General features: G+C 44.9%; 1 protein-coding gene across 1 annotated transcript in view; it reads left to right on the plus strand.

Annotated features, from left to right (window-relative positions):
- The first annotated feature begins 3,013 nt into the window (after window positions 1-3,013).
- Window positions 3,014-21,077, plus strand: part of CLTRN (collectrin, amino acid transport regulator) — a 39,804-nt gene continuing 21,740 nt past the window's right edge. The window contains exons 1-4 of the mRNA XM_083170693.1: window positions 3,014-3,083; window positions 4,193-4,251; window positions 6,646-6,762; window positions 19,680-19,762. Coding sequence (XP_083026819.1) covers window positions 3,014-3,083; window positions 4,193-4,251; window positions 6,646-6,762; window positions 19,680-19,762 — 329 coding nt within the window. The remainder of the gene's footprint in view (window positions 3,084-4,192; window positions 4,252-6,645; window positions 6,763-19,679; window positions 19,763-21,077) is intronic.

Below are 21,077 nucleotides of genomic sequence, written 5' to 3' on the forward strand. Positions count from 1 at the left end.
AGGGATTACTTTATTATTTGCCACTACAACATTTTCTAATATTTTATCAGATTTCTATCATTCTGTTGTTCCCGCCCAAAATCCTGTAAAGACACACTCTCACTGGTGGGAAACCAGGGTATCTCAATTTCCCCCTTACTGGTTGAGGAGGGCTTTAGAGTCGCCGAAAATTGGCATCCTGTAGATTTTGGTTCCTGGATTAGAAACAGCCGCTGCCTGTTTGCTGCTGTCACACCAATTAAGCACTTCCTATAGTATTGGAAAGTCACATCCGAGCACAGCAGGTAAGAAGGTCGGTGGGCTACTGTGGCTGCCCAATGTTCGCCTTGTATTCACCACTGGCAGGTGCATAGTACCTTTATTACCTGCTTAGCCCTGGAAGCAAATAGGTTATCAGGGATTATGGATAATTCACTAAAGCCAAGATCTGCTGGCCTTCAACCAGCACCGTATGTCATTACTCGCTGCATTCAAAACACATAGCACAACGCAACCTATTTCATTTAACAGGGATTAACCTGGGGTACGCACTATTGTATACCACTGTCTAATACTTGTAAAGTAGGATCTCATTGCAACAGTTTCTGTTGAGCAGTACTTTTATCTGGCTCCAACCATGGGTACTTGTTTCCTAGCATGGCGCTCACTACGTTTTATTCTGCATAAAAAAATCACATCCCATCGAATACATGTAAAGTAATCCGTGTCCCCTCACGGGGCTCAATGCGCTCGCCATGCTTTGGGCTCGGTGGCTCACTGCACTCGCTGCGCTTCGGACTCGGTGGCTCACTGCGCTCGTCATACTATATAAAATCAACTCCACAACGACGTGGATAGTGGGGTAATGAAAAAGTCGGAGGACATGTTCCGCCGCCCCTCGCGGGGCTTCCTGCGTTCGCCACGCTTCGGGGTGCCGTGGATAGTGGGGGGGGTGCGTTAAACCTATTTTTGGGACATACAATCATATTATTGTATACCTAATGTCATGGCATAGCACCCCAGAAAATCGCATGGCATCGATTTTGCGGGCGGTGTGATGCCATGCGATGAGATGGCCCTGGGGACATAAGCAGTGCCTACCTGCCGTACGTAGGAAATCTGGGCGCCATGCTAGGAAACAAGTACCCAACCATGCTTTACTCAATCTGGCCAGTTTCAACAGCTGGATCCTTGTAGACTCAGTCGGTTTCAGCGGTAACTCATAAAAACTGTTGGCCTTTGCTAAGGCCCTTCACCTTAACCCTGTTGAGCGTAGCCTTCTGCAGGCCTTGGATACTATTAAGCTCTCAATAAAAAATAGATCATTACACTCAGCTGATCAAAATGAGCACATGCACACCTAGTGTGCATGACATTTGCTGTGTGAACCATGGTGTGTGATCAGTGGCGTAACTATAAATTTTGCTCCCCCCTGCCTAAAAGTTTGTGCCCCCCCCCCCCAGGCTCCTCTCCAGCGTGTTTCCCCAGTGTGATGTGATGACGTCACACGCATAACGGAGAAGCTGAAGCAGGAGAGAGGAAGAGAGACCAGCATACACTGCTGCTTCCCTTGACTCCGACGCATCCCAGGCCACCCTAGCACGCCCATCCGCCACGCCCATCCCCAGTAGCCAATAGCTGGCTCTGTGTACAGTCAATTGAATCAGTGGGGGTATTTGTCATCTCAGCCATGGCCGCACCCGTGCTGTGGTTGACTCGCCTCGCTCAGTCAGTGGGCAGCGGCAGGCAGCAGCATGTCAGTGCATCGAGCATGTGCCGGCGCCCACACAGACCCCACTGCTGCTTGCTCCCCCAAGCGGTTGCTGGGGCTGCCTTACAGTAGTTACGCCACTGTGTGTGATGTGCAACAGCCATGGTGGCAGGATAGATGATGACTGGAGTGGAAACAGGGGTTAGTGTGGGGTGAGTGTCCGCTTGATAGGTCAACAATGTTTAGGTCAACAACAATAGCTGGACATGCACAAGGTCGACACTGACAAAAGATCAACACAAGCAAAAGGTTAGTATGAGTAGTTCCAAATATTTCCAATTTTTTTGACTTTTTCATGTTTTACCATCCATGTGAACTTCGATTCAGAACAGTATAGTGTGCCGAGCGCATCGTTAGCTGAGCGAGACTACTGGCCAGAAGCATGGCGAATTAAGTGAGCGCATTATTTGGGTGTCCACATGCTCAGGTGTCAACATTAACACCAACAAAATGTCTCTGTCGACTGTGTGCATGTCAGTCTTTTGTCACTGTCGACATTGTGCATTTTGATGTCGACTTTTTGACTGTCTACAGATTTAGCTGCTGTCATCTTTGCAGGGGCTGGTGTTGGATTCGCCAAGCGCCAGCCCCCGCCAGCCGGCAGAAGGGGACACGCACGCACGAGACGCATGTGCATCCCCTTACAACAGGGCTCCCCCGGGTCCCCGCCGCCTCACCGCTGGTCCCCGCCATTCTCCCCCACCTCCCCTCTCCCCCCCTAACCCTGCCCGTCTCCCTGAAGTGGAAACAGGCAGGGTTCCTGTCCCCCCACAGACGGAAACTGGGACGCATGTGCTCGTGGGACGCTCGCGTGTCCCAGTCAGATGTAGCGCCGCTCGCCAGTGGGGGTGGTCTGGCGAGCCCCTGCGCTACATGTGTATCTAGACACAATTAACCCTTTAATTCAGAATCACAGGGTACAGGGGCTTCTGAGATGACCAGTGATTTACTAGTACACTTACATTATATAATAAGCATTTTTATGTCACATTCTTACATTTGCAGTTATTGCGCAATCAATTGTATTAAATATTGATTGTTGGCCTGCATGGGTGTAACAAGCAATGGTCAGGAAACGCAAATCATTTTATGTAATTACTGTCTAATATCAAATGACAAATGGCTAGAAAAACATAGCATTTGCAGATCACTTGGCTCAAAAACAACAGATTAATAATTAAGCCCTTTTTCCAAGCAAAGTTTTTAAGACTGCTTCTCTGTGACTGAGAGTTCTTTTTTCTGAGGGATTTTCACTCTACGAGGATGCTGGGAAAAACCTTATTTCTTATTTTACCTCTGCTCTGCATTGCATACTCAGACTTCTGCAAACCAGGTAATATGCATAATATTCATGTGATTTAATGCAAAATTGGAAGGTGGATGAGAATTGTTAATCCCATTTAAGATGCTATAAGGTGCTGTTTTTGCTAATAAGTTTACAGAATATAAAATAATATAGCGATATCAGTATGAACTTACAGTATGTAGCAGAATTAATACCGTACATACTACTATACTGTGTACTTCGATACTTTTTTATTTGTAATGTATACACAGGGCTTAAAGTGGTCATGCAGAGGTGGGGGAACTCATTTCTCTATGCCACCTATTTACCCCCACTCCCCTGCCCCCATTAGGCAGAGACAGGGCCAGTGGTAGGGGTTTTGGCATCCCCCTGAAAACTACAGTAGAATGCTATTCTGTGAGAATTACTGTGCAGGGCCAATGTGGAGGTTAAAATGTTCCACCTCACCATTAGAGGTGGTGGAACTCAGTTCCACCCCGTTCCCCCTCACTTTAACCCCTGTGTATAAAGTACATGCTGTAAAGATGTACACTAATTTGCATTTAAATATATATATATATATATATATATATATATATATATATATATATATATAGTGTTTGTGAACTCCTAGGCGTTAGCCCCACCTTTATGCTTACTTAACTCACCAATGGGAGTGTTCATCTTTTTATTTTGTTTTTACAATATTCTTATCTTTGCATATTTATTCACTTCAGTGTGAAGCACAGCATTTTAAAAGCTGTCTATAATTTTTTATTCTCTAATAAGAAGTGTTTTGTAAAAGGTAAACAGCATCCTTAAAATGATTACTTAATAACATGGTACAAACAAGACAAACAGCCAGGCTAACGGACAATCTGATTGGTTGCTATGGATTACAGTTCATAAGAGCTATTTGTACCATGATAATAATCCATTAAATCTGTTCTGCTCTGGCTGGACTGACATCAAAAGTAAGTGCCAGTTGTGTTTGTTGTGGCAGAAGGGGGTGGTAAATTGCAAATCTTCACTTTTATTTGTGTTTTATTTTTCCAAATCCAGTATACTTATGTAATAACTAAAAAAAAATGGCTGCAAAATGAAGTTCAGATTCAATACATTATTACTGATATTCAAAAACAATGTTTCATTTACAGGTGCACCAGGAGCCTTCAAAGTTAGACTGAGTATAAAAAAAGCTCTTGGGGACAAGGCAGTAAGTAAATGCTTGATATCTAAAATGACAACTAATGGCACATGTATTAAGTTGCAGTAAGTACTGTAAGTGCAGTAGCACGGCCAATGTCAGACTCTACTAAAGTAGCGGTAAAACAATTTGCAGGATTTTAAGATCAGCTATTTCCATGCAGTAGCAAATGTTGAGTTGTTCCGTCACTCGGTGGGCGCATTAAAAACTTAACTCTTTGAGTGGCAACATCTCTGTGAGAGATGTGCAAAATATACACTAATTTCCAGCGTCGCTCAAACTTGTTATATAATTTCAAGTAAAAAATATATTTCCTATATAAGGTAAACATTACAGGTCATTATGATGACTAAAAATGTTTGCTTGCCAATTTTCATACCTATTTTGAAAAAATCGCTTGGCACTCAAAGGGTTAAGTTTTTAATGCGCTCTCCGAGTGACGCAGCAACTCAACATTTGCTTCTGCAAGGAAATAGCTGTATGAGAAGAGAGTGGTTGACAGTGTCAAAGGCAGGGGGATAGAGTCTTTTGCATTCCAGTGAGACTCTATTCCCCAGTGCCAAATTGCCCAACTTGCGCTTCTGGCACATAGGGGATGCAAAACTGTTTTTCAGACCAATTCATGTTTAAAATAAACTGCCACAATTAAAGACAATAAACAGTATTTAAAATATTTTACCTAAATAACAGAGGTAATACATTGTTTATTGAACTTACTGTAGCATTCAGTAAAGAGTTGTACATTAGAAGACACAGAGGTGCACAATTCTATTAAGGGCAAACAAAAGGGATTTACCCTGATTTTTTGGCCCAAGTTTTTTTTCTTGGTCACGTTTCTTATTCAGGTCAAGTCACAACTTTTCCACATTTGAATATCTCAATTTCAACTTTTTCACTCTGCCCTAGAGCACAACTGGGACAGTAATATACCTACCCCACCTCCTTTACTGTTACAAGGCCTGGAGGTGTGTGTGAAGTGGAAACCACCATGTGATAGTGCTGCAGGGGAAGCCGTGTCTGATTGCAAGAGCCAAGACTCTGTAATAGCCAGCAGGTTGAAGTTGCCAGAGATGAAGAGGTCGTGGACTGATGTTAGTTTATTGCAAACAGAGCGTGCATTTAGTCACTTGGAGGGTGATGGGATACATTTATGAGGTTGGATAGATTTCTATATTGTTTTGACTCAGCTGAATGTGAGTGTGAGTGTGGCAGGTGATTAGAGCCTGGATTTGTGGATATATCACCAGCTAATAAAAGCAGCAGAGATAAATAAATGTTAGTGGAGGTTTGTGAATATTTGGTGTAGTGGCAAGTTTTGGATGTTAAAGTGTATGTAGAGAAGTAAGTAAAAAGCTCATGAGTGTTAAGAAGAGGGGAGTGAATAATGGAAGCAGAGATGTGCACAGAGGGGATAGTTGTAGGGGTAGTGTAGGATAAGTCGATTTTGAAAAGAATTCCATGACATGATATGAAAAAGAGTAGTTTGGCGAGCATGCTGTCAGTTATAAGGCTAAAGTTAATATCGGAAGGCAAAAGTATTCTAAGTTCTTTACCTTTCCTTAATGTTGTCTACAGCAAGATGGCCTCCGGGTATTATGTGCAATGAAAGGTTTGTACTAACAGCAGAACAAATACCAACAATTGCAGCAAATTTGGGAATGGTGATGGATCAGATCTAGTGCTGAGGATCCAGTGTGTACAACCCAGGGAGATGCACAGTCCCATTTGTCGCCATCGCCGGCTAAGATCGTTAGCACATGCAGGCAAAATCTAGTTAGATCGCTTAGAAGGGGCATACAAAACACTGGTTGGCACAGATCGCTCAGCATCAGGGCCGTCAACAGAAATCTTGGGGCCCTGTACACTGATTTCTGGGGCCCCTGCGACACGGCTTGGCAGCTGTTGTTTGTAATTTAGCCACGGCTTCCATTCTGTAGTCCCGTGTGCGGCGGCGTGCAGTGGGAGGTATGTTTGGGTGGGGTCCCTGCATCTGGTCTACTTCTTCAGCTGCTTGTAGTAGCAGGACTACAGACCGGAAACCGCCGCTGAAGTACAAACAACTGCCGAGCTGTGCCACAGCCAGGTTCCCGTAGGGACAGTTAGGTTTTCCACCACTCCAGAGGAGTGTAAACCAATTTAACTTTTTTACAGGTGCACACTATTACTGATCACATAATACCCATAGTGCTCCTTATATTATTTTAAGCTAGTTTAACCCATTGGAGTTGATAAAAAAACAATTGAGAGCACGGTACACTAATTTATAAGTATATGACAATAATGATCAGTCACTGTCACTGCAGAGCTGAGCTCCTATGCCGGACCTTACCTAAACTTTCATGGTTCCAGGGCCCTGCTTTCAGTTGGACACCTGACTTCTCCCATTCTCCGTCCATCTTGTAGGCTGCTGCTATTTACGAGCAGGCAGCCGAGATCGCGGAACACTCGTCCCGGGTGCTGAGCATGGACAGAATCATGCCGAAACTGGAGAGTCCACAGCGGCAGTGCAGAGGCCAGCAGGTGCACTGCTCAGCACAGACAAGAGACAGCTGACTCTGTCTCCGAGCGTTGAGCGGCTGCGGGCCGGGCGCACACACAGACAGCACAGAATGAGACTTAGCCACACACGGGCGGACGGAACAGGTCCCATTGTAATAACAAAGTGTATCACTGATGCTAATACAGGCATACTGGCAGGAAAGCCCTGGGGCCCTTCAGATCGCCGGGGCCCGTCACACTTGTCCCCCTTGACCCCCCCAGTCAACGGGCCTGCTTAGCATACATGTGTGTATGGGCGATCTAGACACCAGGAAGTTCAAGGGAAATTGCTCAGACTAGATTGCTTAGCACACATCGATAAGCACACATCTCAACGTGTGTATGCCCCTTTAGACATTCATTGGAACATCCAGCTCTGGGGTTCTCCGATCAGCTTAGTCAGCGACAAGTCGTACATATGAGTGAGTATTTCCAAGGTAGTAGAAAGGCATGCATGTGAGGAAACCACACTGTGTGAATTACTGAGAACTCTGTGTAGTCGTTACTATTTCAAGTTGTCTGTTCTGTAATCATTATATGCATTAACTTTTTGACCTCTTGGAAGTTATAGAAGAAGTGATGAAGCCTAGCCTAGTGCCACGTAGAGGTGAGATCTATCAGTGCATTCTGCTGGCTGGACATATGAGCAGTCATCTATGAAGCAGAAATGGGGAAGGGGGGTGGGGGGGTTCATTTCAAAACTATTTTACTTTACAATGAATATGTCAAACATTTACTGTGATGAGAAACTGGGGACTAAAAATATGTGTGAGGAAGTGATATAATAACTGAACCACAGACCAAAAGTGAGCACTCTGCTTTGTAACATAATATAGAACAGGGTGGCTTGTACTTTGCTTGGTTGATAGAGTTCAATAGATTGGTAGAGAGAGCAGAGGGACAGTGACAGGGAGAGAGGAGGGACAGCGATGGGGAGTGAGAGCAGAGGGACAGTGATGAGGAGAGATAGAGACAGCAAGGGATAGAGACAGTCAGACATAATTGTGCAATACTATAAAAATGAAGACATAAATAAGATATCTAGCCCTTCTTTAAGCTCTTATGTGCCCCCTGAATGGGCTGGTACTGCAGGGATGAAAATTAGTTTGCCACAGGGATGAAAACGGCAGGGATTTGGGGATGCAATTCTACAATATCAAGGCAGCAGTAGCATGGATGGGACACCAGCGCTCAATGTCCACTGATTGCAGGTCCTGCTGAGCACTGGAGTCCCGTCTGTGCTGCTGCCCTGACAGGCTTCCTCACCTTCCCAGCCCCATTCCTCTCACCTGTCAGTCTCCCCAGAGCTGGCTCCTCTTGGCGCTTCGCCGCCATATCATCTTTCTTGCAATACACCCCCTCCCCCCACTCCTCCAGTGCTCACTGCTCACCTTTCTGCCGCCGCCACCGATCAGTCTCCATGCTGCACAAGGAGAGCGGGCTTGACTCCCTATCCTTGACAGACCCCTCCACGGTATGCTCCTGTTTTTCACGGTTACGCTGCCTGCTACTCTGGTGTGACTGGTTGCAGTGGGAGCAGCGGGCCCTTGGGACAGTTCGGGCCCCATAGCAGCCGCACCCCCTGCACCCTCAGTAGTTATGCCACTGTTAATCACCATCAGTTAAATTTAGTGTCAGACTTTTGTGCCAATATTTACCTGTGACAATTGCCGGTATGTAATGATGCCCAAGCTTAGCGGCCATGCTGGGTGCCAGCTGAAAATTTTGAAATGGGAAATCCCTTACAAGGCAAACCATGCCATGTAAATAATTGCCCCTTACAAAAAAACATCCGAGTTCAGCCAGCATCCCTCATGTTTCTAGAATTATCTTGTTACACTTATACAAATGGAGTATACTTTATAAAAAATGCTCGGGAACAGAAGCATTTCAAATAACGGATCATTCTGTATTTCTAAATATTTGTATATTGTGCAGCATGTATGGTGTAATGGTTAGCATTACTGCCTCACAGCACTGAGGTCATGTGCTCGATTTCCACTGCACCACTCCAGGAACTTATGTGGCTCTGAGAGCACTGGTTGATTGGGTCCTTGGAGTGCAAGGACCCAAAATATAGGTTAATATAAAACATATATAAAATATTAATGGAGGCCACCCTCCTAAATAAATATGTAAAACACACAATGTATATATATATATATATATATATATATATTATATATATATAAGCCTCTAGTAGTAGATTGATCAAGTCCTCGTTACTTATATTTAAGCCGTAATGTGTATTGAACTGTGGTGCTCTTTACCTGTACTCTATTTTTGTTATTTATTCAACGTAATGCTAAGTTTTGTCTCCCTGTACTGTTGCATTGTACGGCCACTTGTGGTGCCCTATAAATAAAATGATAATAAGGTACTGCTTTCCTAGCACGGCGCCCACGATCTAGATTGTATGTGTGGGGCTGATATCTCAAGCATCTCATGCATCTTATGTGTTTGTGCGGCATAAGATGCATGAAATGATGCGATCGACGAGATTAGCATCTCATGCATCTTATGTGTTTGTGCGGCATAGGATGCATGAGATGATGCAATCGACGCGATCAACGAGATTTTTACATTGGAATCAATGTAAAAAGCCCCCAAAACCCCAATTTTAATTGCTAACCCCCCCCTCATGGGTTAAATGACCCCCCCATTGTTAACGCCACCCCACTATTGACGCCAACCCGAAGCGTGGCGAGAGCAGCGAGCCGGCGAGGGGCGGCGGTACGGGTCCTCCGACCTTTTCATGCCCCCACTATCCACGTCGGCGTGGAGTTGATTCTATATAGTGTGGCGAGCGCAGCGAGCCACCGAGCCCGAAGCGTGGCGAGCGCAGCGCGCCCCGCAAGGGGACGCGGAATACATGTAAAGAAGTCCGCGTCCCCTCGCGGGACTCGCTGTGCTCGCCACGCTTCAGGTTCGGTGGCTCGCTGCGCTCGCCACACTATATAAAATCAACTCCACGCCGACGTGGATAGTGGGGGCATGAAAAGGTCGGAGGACGCGTACATAAGATCCATGAGATTAAAAAATCTGGTCCATCGCGTTGATTGTATGCCTTAAGTACCTTAAACTTAAGGCATACAATCAATGAGACGGGCGCCGTGCTAGGAAAGCAGTACCGATAATAATGATAATACTGTATACTGTATTAATCATGCTTAATTTAACAGCTGCATCTGCAATTGAAGGCTTCCACTCCTGCTGCATAATAATGCACTGCATCCACACATTGCAGTCGACTGGCCGCGGCTCTGGTGGAGGAGGTGCAGTAGCTGAAACCTTCACTGATTGTGCAGCCCACCGTTTCGCTGGAGGAGGTGTTCCCTTTCATCCTCTCCTGTACATACTGTACCAAGGCAGGGAGCTATCTGCCAGCAGCACCTCCTCCTCAATCATCCAGAGGTCGGAGGTGCGCTTAACACATAGGCGTGGGGCTACGTCGGTAAGGCGATGTAGGGAGTGAGCAGCCGGGACTCACTGTCTGCATGCTCTTCCTGGCTGTCACTCTACGTGTGACGGTGCCGCCCAGCACAAGACACAGCAGGGGGCCATTTGCAAGGTGCCGCCGGAGCCCTACAAGCTACCGGCTTCCGTAGCATGAGCTCCACCGGCACCACCCTCGCTACGCCTCTGTACTGGGGCAGTTACTGATGTGAATGGACAAATATTTTCTGTAAAGTGCTGCAGAATATGTGTGTGCTACTGTATATAAAGAACTGGTAATAAATAAATAAATAAAATATATATTTCAATGAGGTATCTTGAGGACAGGACCCATGTGTGAACACAAAATGCATTTATGTTGTATAAACACATCAAACACATGAAATTCACATAAATATATTTGATTTGTGCATGGAACAAGGTTTGTCAGTCACTGAATTTGAATGCTAAGCAATCATTTTCTTGCACATATACAGATGCAGCCTGGCTGGCGATGCCAAGTACAGATGTCCTTAGAATGACATACACAACTATGAAAATGGACAGGACAGATGTTAGCAGATTACACATGTCAGTAACAGCAGTCCAGGTGTGGGGAAAACTGGGGGGACCGCAATGATTTGCAGGACATTAGCAGAATGGTTACCGCTGAAGATGATACTGTGCACATGGGGCCTGACTGAACATCCGTCGTCCCACAGCGAATTCACTGCGGGGACCAATGGTGCAACACTGCGCATGCTTACCGCGAATATACGCACTGTGCGAATGCCTAAGACAACTATCACAGCTGCCGAGGCATTTGTACAGAGGGGAGCGGACAGGGGGCTGGTGCACGGGGCCATCCAGAGTTTACTGGGCATGCTCACAAAATGGTGGATGCACCTGGAAAAATGCTGGGCATCCCCCTGTGAAAGCAGGCGGGTTGAAGCCTGCACAGGGCAGACGGCGGACGTCACATGATGTCAGTGCCCACACCATTCTCGGACATTTCCGAGCCGAATAAAAGTCAGTTTAGACTGACTTATTTGCGAATGGAGAAAAAAAATCATTTGAGGGTCGGTGGCTATAGAATGATTTTCCCCCCATACGCTCGCATGCGAATGAATGTATCAGTGTACACATCCATTTGTTTAGTTCCGAAGGGATTCGCAGGGCAGCGGGGGGGGGAGGGGCGGACTAAGCAGCGTACAACCTCTGCTTAGTGAGCGGTACTGAATCAGGCCCATACTTTGAGGTAAGGACAGATCAGCCAACAAATCATTAGTAATTTAATGCCACTTTGGATTTACCCATCCCAATAACTACCAAAACTAAAGCAAATGAAAAAATGAGCAATAATAAAAATTAACAGTAATGCTTTACCCACTGAATATAAAATAGGCACCTGTGTGGATAAAAATGAATGTGATAAATTCTGCACCAAGACACTAAATCCTACATTGTAGTCAGTTTTACTCAATATTCGGTACTTGTGTAGTATCACGGCTCCCATCGCATCTCAGACCATAAGGCATGTGATGGTATGCGATGCGATATCGCGCGATGTTCCCCAATGTCATACAATTTTAAATTGTATGGCATTGTATATGGCATACAATGCCATACAATGCGATGGGATGCAATTAAACTTTTTTAAGCACCCTAACGGGTGCTTACAATGTTAAATGCACCCCCACGCCACCCCCCAGAATAAACGTGGCGAGCGCAGCGAGCCCGCGAGGGGCGGCGGTACGCGTCCTCCGATCTTTTCATACCCCCACTATCCACGTCGGCGTGGAGTTGATTTTATAAAGTGTGGCGAGCGCAGCGAGCCACCGATCCCAAAGCGTGGCGAGCGCAGCGAGCCCCGCGAAGGGACGCGCATAACTTCACAGGTATACACGTCCCCTCGCAGGCCTTGCTGCGCTCGCCACGCTTCGGGCTCGGTGGCTCACTGCGCTCGCCACACTTTATACAATAAACTCCACGCCGACATGGATAGTGGGGGTATGAAAAGGTCGAAGGACGCGTAATCGCCGCCCCTTGCCACACTTTGGGTTCACGTTTATACTGGGGGGGTGGCGTGGGGGTGCATTTAATATTGTAAGCACCCATTAGGGTGCTTATACAATTTATTATCGCATAGGGGGCTAAAATCGCATCAGGTATGGCATGCAATGAAAAACTCGCGATCACATATCGGGGGCGCTGTGATAATACACAAGTACCCAATATTCTTACTTCCAAATACAGAATGTTGTTGGTTTTCTATACATGATATCTTCTTCTCTTCAGATGAAACTGACCCAATATTCTATTGTAACATAAATAATATCTACAGCAACACTTTTAGGACAAAATCTTAATACTTTTTAATGTTGTTCACATCGATATAAAAGCAGCGTATCACCAAACACACCTGGATTGCTCTCCTACCAGAAGTAACACATACATGAGCTATGAGCTGAAGAGCAAGTTAGCAAGGGTTAGCCCGGGGCTCCACCTGGCCACTGTGCCGATAACAAATATTCTGAAAGGTTCCAGTGCCTGGAGGCAAGTTGGTTTTTGGCACCCTACCCTTAAAAAATAAAGGGTCCCAGCAATGGGTGAGGGTCAGACTCGTGAACATTCAGGATAATCATTCATGGGTGCATCCTATCTCACAGTCCAGCAGCAGATGCAGGTACTCCGTCGCTTGCTGCAGCACAGGCTGAGTGGTATCAGGGAAGAGTCATTAGAAGGGCTCCTGGGATAGAGCCAATTATGCGGGAGCGCCTCGGAGTTGGAAAAGCAGTGGTCATATTTGGATACCACTGTGAACCACAGAGGTGCTTCTATACATGCAGGTGCCCTTTCAGGGCTTGGAGACAAGAGGCTGGTGCCTCCATTGCCTCTGGGAGTTACACCCCTGCCAGGCTCCCTCTGCATGTAGATGTGTTTCCATAAAAGCATATTTTTCAGTCACTTGCTAGGGCATGGCACAGTATGCGCACTTGTATTTTTGTCACTATGACTTACTTTTTTGTTTTGTACTGTAAGGGAAGAGAGTAATGGTCAGTAAATTGGGGTGGTGCTGTTGATGCTGCTGTGGCAGTCAGGAGGCTCCCTCATGAAGGGGACAAGGAGATAATGGGGGGGGGGGGGGCATAATATTGTGCCTAGAGGCAGCCTAAATTCTCCCCTGCCTGCACCTCCTGTTGTTCTGTAGTACCCTTACATCCCTCACTGCCCTGTGAAGCGCACATATATTCCTATATAAACATTGCAGGTCATTATGATGAATACAAATGTTTGCTTGGCCATTTTCACATCTATTTTTGCCAAATTCACTTGCTACTCAAAGGGTTAACGCTTAGTCCATCTCTCCCACAGTCCCAGCTTTCACGGGTTGGAAATTGTCCCTCAATGTTTTTGTCAATTGTAATATCCCTATGTATGACCTACAGCACAATAAAATTATTATTTTTGGGCATGTTAAATGCAAATGTCATCATCTATACTCATTATGTGGCCTTTAGAAGTTAACACGTAATAAGTATTTAAAATGCACTTTTTGATATTTGTATATTTTTAACTATAAATAATGTGTGCAAAACATTAAAATCATTATCTTTTTTAGCCACTGTATATATATTTTGATATAATTAGAAATACGGACACTCATTATATACCAGTCACAGTTAGAAGTATAGGGCTACCAGTGAAATTGTTTTATATGGGTGGAAGATACTAGTGAGAAACAAACATCACAAACCACCCACCGGGAAGCAACAAAAGGGGCAGAGCACAGCACTAACCCCTAAATTAAATTCACATAGGTAACAAGGCACTCATATCAAATAATGAGTTTGTCTTGAATTTTGAGCCTGGACTTCTAAAACTGGGCTAAATATGCATACAAACAAGCATACAAATCCCATCCGAGCATCAATCTCTCTGGGCAGGTATACAATACATGTACATTTCAACAGTAAAAAAAAACAGATGCAAAAACATAATGAAATAATGAAAAGAAGTGAGAAACAGCGCTCTCTAGTGTAATAGTTTCATATGACAGTGATAATGATTTGCATTGTGCATACAGTTAGGTTGTGCTTTAGTGCTCATCATAGGTGTGCGCACATTGAGTGTTAGGGGTGCACAGGCACCCCCTAATGCTGTGCCCACCCTTATAACACCTCTGCCGCTAGCAATACCAGCAAAAGACTTTTGCTTTTTAGAACTGTATTCCATTAAAAGAAGCGCCTATCAATCAATAATGTGTGTTTGCATTGTTGATTGTGCTAGACCATTGTCGTCATATCACTAAATACTTGCGTCATCCATATATGTTTATGACTTTATTTGCATGTACTGTTAAACAGAGTAATTAGAAGATTAAAACTGAAATAGGCAGATTATGGTGTGGCTGAGATATATTGTAGATATATTGTAGCCCAGTGGCGTAACTCCCGTAGGCAATGGAGTCATTGGCCGCCGGGCGTTAGCCACTAGGGGGGGGGGCACTGAGGAGCCTCCGGGCACCTGGTATGAACTTACGCCACTGCTGTAGCCAGTGCCAATTGATGATGGTAGACATGCCTAATTGGCGGTGTTAGACACACCCAATAGATGCACACCCCTTATATGGTGCACCCCCTAATAAAATGTGCTGCGCACGCCTATGGTGCTCATCAGAGGTGGTCTTTTGAGGAATCTCTCTCTCACAAAGGTGGGTTACCAGAAAATACCCGTCTCTCAGTGGAGTGTGATAATGCGCACATATAAAAGGTATGAACTTCGAAATATATTAAAACAAAATGGAATTGAATAAATAATTCAGTGCTTCATATCTAATTAAATGATAATCCATCAGAGAGGACCCGACAAATGTCTCTCCAGGAGAATCAACAGCTGCCACCTGTCATACTGGAAGTGTCATTTGGATGAACTATCTATACAATTGATTTCCACTAAGGAAGTGACAATTAGTGACTTCCACTAATATATATATATATAATCTTACAGGAACGCACAATTTATAGTGAGCAATATTATTTATCCAACAATGGGGCCATTTCATATCCTTCATTTACCCCCATAGGGGTCAGAAGGTTCATAGTCAGAGTCTAATAGGTTTCTCTTTTAATAGGAGTCGTTCTCTATCACCCCCCTCTTTGCTTGGTAGTGACTGCTGGCCATACCCCACTGTGCATTAAGGGCCTGATCCAGACCTGATCGCTGGACTGCAAATCTTCGGAGCCCAGCGATCATGTAAATGCCTAAACATCAACAGTTTTGTAACTCCAGATGGCGCCAGTGAGTCAATGTGATCTTATAATAACAGTGAATAACACAATGGGCCTTATTTTGGTTCATTCTTTCTGACAAAATCCTTCTTAGATGGGCAAAACCATGTGCACTGCAGGTGGGGCCGGTGTTACTTGTGCAGAGAGAATTAGATTTGGGTGGGGTTTTACTTCAAAGTGAGATCTATATTGCAGTGTAAAAATAAAGCAGTCAGTATTTTCCCTGCACAGAAACAAAATTACTCACCCAAATCTAATTCTCTCTGCACATGTTACATCTGCCCCCCCTGCAGTGCACATGGTTTTGTCCATCTAAGAAGGATTTTGTCAGAAAGAATGAACCAAAATAAGGCCCTATGAGGGAAAATGCAAAAGTATACTTCCTTTTTGCACGGTGATCACATCCCATATGCGGAGTATCCCTGTCGGGTGGTGTACTCCAGTATATGCAAAAGAGGAAAAGGCTTAAAATAGTAAAGCCAATTTTTTTAATATACATATACATACATGGACATAAAGATAAAAATACAAAATACAATAATGAATCCAGCAATACAAAGTCCAGCAGTCAAGGTACACAGGTGCAATTACCAAATAGAGTATCAGAACTGGGTGTTAATCAGTTCATGCGCATGGTATAATAGTCACCAGTCTGGTACCGGGTAGCAGTCCTGGGTGTAGAATACCAAAAGGTAAGGTCCTGGTGCTTCCTTGGGCTGGTCAAAATAGCTGCCACTTCACTCCTGCCAACGCATTTCGACCCTGCAAACAATGAGTGATGCAGGGTCGAAACGCGTTGGCAGAGGCCATATGGCATACCCAAAGCAAAGCAGGCAGTGGTAAAAAAAGAGGTGGAGGAGATGCTATGCCAAGGGGTCATAGAAGAATCAGCCAGCCAGTGAAATAATACCATTGTCTTAGTACCTAAGCCTTCGGGTGCTTTAAGATTCTACAATAACTTCTATAAGTCTATGCCCCAGGTTGATGAACGGGGGGGGGGGAGAATTTAGCCAAGAGTCAGTATCTTACCATTCTTTTTTTTTTTTTTTAATTGAGCAATTTTTATTGCATTTTTCAAAGCAAACAATAAGCCCCAACGAAGACAATATGAGCGGCAACGTGTAAAATCAAACAGTAATTTGGTTGTACATAAGGTATTGAATATATACAGAATAAATAAGACTGTATCGTCTCTCTTTGGCAGTATAAGTGGAACACCATTGTCCGGAGGCGCCATCCGGACATACGTACTAAAACAGGATAAAAAAGAGCACAGCAATATCACTTAGAAATATACTACAACCCCAATAGGAGGCGGTGAATAATGAATTGTCATCTGTCAGTTAACTATATACTTAAACGATTGGTTTGATACCATCATCTTCATCATTATTAATGCACAATTTTTGGTTACAATCATTCATGTGCCTCACACGTAGGGATTTATTTACTAAGAAGGGAGTCCTGTTTCAGATGGGATGTTGCTACTTATTATTAATTTATTTATTAACAGTTTCTTATATAGTGCACACATATTCCGCAGCGCTGTACAGACTATACAGTAGTTGAACATTTACATCAGTTCTGCCCCCCAGTGGAGCTTACAATCTATAAATATCCCATCTGAAATAGAAATCCAATCTTAGTAAATAAACCCCAATTGTGATCATTGTAAGACCTCATCTATTTTGAGAAAATGTGAGCATATGTATGATTTTTAGCTAAGGTAAGGACCTTATAAGATTAAGGGCGAGATGTATAAAATGGAAAATGCGGTAAAACCCCGGTTTTACCGCATTTTTCAATGTATCAAAAATGATACCGCAGTGTAGGGTATCGCCACCTTTGGGTGGCGATACCCTATAGAAGCCTATGGGCTTCTTTTCGCCGCCCGCCGACGCAAACCCGCCGCCTCGCCGACCTGAAGGGTCCTCCTGGACCCCGGAAGGTAAGCCCTGCCTCCCCCTAGTAAAGCAGCAGGACATCCTTCCGGCTGCAGGGGGGGGGTGGGGAGGAGGCGCCGGGGACAGCATGCATAGCTGTCCCCGGCGTAAGGGGAGAGCGTGGCGGCAGGGAGGTGACGGAGACCCCCCGCACACCACAGTACAGGAATCGCGGGGGGCCTCCGTCACCGCACCGCGATGTCAGCCGCATATTTTAGTACATATGCGGCAGCATCGCGGCGGGGGTGCGGCGAAGGGCGGCAATGTATTTTAATACATCCCGCCCAAAATGACAAACTCTCGGACCTTTCTATAATGAAGTGTGACTATTAAACTTTTGTCATGTTAAAATGTTACGCCACTTTTGTTCCACTCAAACACACATGAACATGACATACAATCATACCTCCCAACATTGAACAGTAGGGAAGAGGAAGCTTTGCGCGCTGGAGGCAAAATTTTGGGGGTGGGTTGCCCCTGTTTTTGCCGCTGTGGGCGCATGGCTACTAGCTCTGGGTACTGTATGTTTTTTTTTTTTTATTATTTTTTTTTTTTTTGCTTGCTTGCTAAGTACAGCTTCTTTATTTCAAGCCACACCTATTATCTGTGGTGCTCTGTATAATATCACATTAGGAGCTAACAGATAGTTGTTTATCTTGTAAGAAAGAAATTAAATGATCAACTAGAACATTATTGCCTAAGTGATTGCTCTTTATTGAATATTGGTTTTGCCTTGATGGCGATTGTAAATGTATCCCAGCGCTCAGGCACTGAGATCGATGCAGCTGCTTTCATTAAGATAACTACAGGGATATGGGTATTTAGTGATTCAGGATATTCGCATCAATTCACTCACAGAAAGGCAAACGCTTCAGTAGATTAAAAGCCTTTGTACTGTAAATAAACTGTAGAAATATACCCACAGTATGCCTATAATGCTCACTCATAAATTACAAGGCTACAGAAAAAGCAAAAACTACCTAGAGACTGTAAAGACCCGCACACATCACACATGTGCTGAGCTGGGTTTTGCCTGTTTTTTATAGGAAAAAACCCAGCGGGAAACGGTCATTAGGTTGACACAACTGAGGTCGACACGCATTGGGTTAATCACTGAAGGTCTTAGGTCGACACAGACAAAAGGTCGACATGACTATGGTCCATAGGGCCGATACGGTGCTCATGTCGACTGTGTCAAAATTCGGGACAATTTTTTTTTGAAAAACCCAAGTCGACATTTTGACTGTCGACCTTTCCAATGTTATCCTAATACATGTGTTGACCTTATGACCCTGTCGACCTTAGGCAGGTCAACCTTTTGTCTGTAACGACCCAATGCCCGTCAACCTTTAGTGGTCGACGCAATGTATGTCGACCTTAGTTTGGTAGACATAATGACCCAAACCCGCAATCTAGCAGGATAGACAATGCATGCACTGTCCATCTCTGCGGGCGATAGTGATTGGTGGGACCACGCATCACCATTGCCCAGGGCCATACACACAGAGCGGTCCATGCTTCATTTCTAAGCGATCTAGTCAGCACTGGTTACAAGACACAATAGAGTTTACTTACTAAGATGGGAGTTCTGCTGAAGATGGGATGTTGCTGTGGGCAACTAATCAATGATATCTATTATTTTTTTTAAGGTGCTAAATAAATTAGATGTAGATTCTGATTGGTTGCTATGGGCAACATCCCATCACCAATTTAACTCCCATCTTAGTAAATGTACCCCTTAGTACCCCTTAGGCCAGATTGACGCTTCAAAAAGGGGAGAGTGATAACCAGCCAATCAGCTCCTACCTGTCATTCTTTAAACCCAGCTTGTAACATGACAGATAGGAGCTGATTGGCTGGTTGTTTATCACTCTCCATTTTATCACTTTTTGAAGCTTGATACATCTGTCCCTTAGGCCCTATTGGCAAGAGATATCCATGACATCTTGGGCCTGATAGAGAGGTATACCATATTTATCATATCCACATTAAAACAGTGAATTGTGATAATAGGGTACTTACTGTAGCTGTGTTTAACAGGTACAGGGTATAAGTGCCCACAGTCAGAAAGGTTTCTGCCAATGTCGTTTTGCCAGTTTGTAATAATAACCTTTTGCAGAATTGGGAAGTAAAATGACGGACATAATTATGATGCTATTCCTCCTGGTTAATTATTGTTTTATAATGACATTACAAGGGCCCATACTTACTCCTGTGTCCTCTGTTACAGTACACATGGAACACAGATGAAGAATTTCTCTTTAAGGCGGTGATGGCCTTTGTCATGCGAGCTCATGTAAATAATACAATTGAGTAAGTTCCAAATACAGTGTTTTATATGCATCCATGAGGCCGACTACATTTAAGACATTGGACAGGTGTTACTTGTGCAGAGAGAATTAGATTTGGGTGGGATTTTACTTCAAAGTGAGATCTATATTCCAGTGTAAAAATAAAGCAGCCAGTATTTACTCTGCACAGAAACAAAATTACTCACCTAAATCTCTGCACAAGTTACATCTACCCCACCTGCAGTGCACGTGGTTTTGTCCATTTGAGAAGGAATTTGCCTTTGCAAGTGAACCAGAATAAGATGTACTAAGACTGGGGGGAGATAAAGTGGAGAAAGAGAAAGAACCAGCCAAATAGCTGCCAGGTTGTAAAAGGATTGCTATCGACCTGATTGGTTGGTAATTTGGGCCGATTCAGACCTAATCGCAAGGCTGTGAATTTGCACGGTGAACAATTATCGATAGACTGCGCATGCACGTGCATGAACCTGGCCAGCTATTAAGTCCAGCTACTTTTTATGTTCATAAGCCATTAGCAAGGTGATTGACAGGAAGTGTCTGCGGGTGGTAACCGGCCATTTCATAGGAGTGCCAAGAAAAACACCAGGCGCGCCAGGGCCAGCGCCACCACTAGGCCGCTCTACCTACCTCCCCTTCCCCCCGTGCCGCAGTATTGTCTGCGTTGCGGGCAGCGGGGGGATTGCCTGGGGCATAGAAAGGCTTTGCACCAGCCTCACCAGAATATAATGCTGGGAGTGTCAGGGAAGCCGCAGGCATGCCCAAGAGTTTTTGGGGAGGGTGTGTGACTCTCCCTCAGCTCAAGGACAGATATTGTTTTCATCGCAGCCGCTGAGTAAAGGTGGGCATACATCGAGACGATTTGGTCCGATTTCGGCCGATTGCGATCAATCGGCCTGTTAAATCGGACCAAATAATTTCTTCATGACATGGCGTCGGGTCCGATGCGCGGTCCCGTGCGTATCGGACCCGGCCCCAGGGGTCGGACCAGCGGGACATAAGATCCGTCGCAATCAGTGGGGCGGGCGCAGTGCTGGGGCGGGCGGCGGTGAGTGACCTGATCAGTGTGCACTGTCCAGCGCCGTAGCGAGAGGGCGGGCAGCAGCCGCGGCAATTACAACTTAAACTAGCATGTCAAATGACTGCCCGGCTAATGATTGGCTGAGATAGAGCACTCTCAGCCAATCAGTGGCCTCCCTCTGCGGAGAGTCATTTGACACATTATTTTGAAGATGTAATAGCCGCCGCTGCCCGCCCGCTACAGCGCTGGACACAGTGAGTCTGATTAACGCTGCTATGCTGCCCCACTCCTTCCTCCC

The sequence above is a fragment of the Crinia signifera genome, chromosome 2 (assembly GCF_055691185.1).
Source record: "Crinia signifera chromosome 2, ASM5569118v1, whole genome shotgun sequence".
Lineage (NCBI taxonomy): Eukaryota > Metazoa > Chordata > Amphibia > Anura > Myobatrachidae > Crinia > Crinia signifera.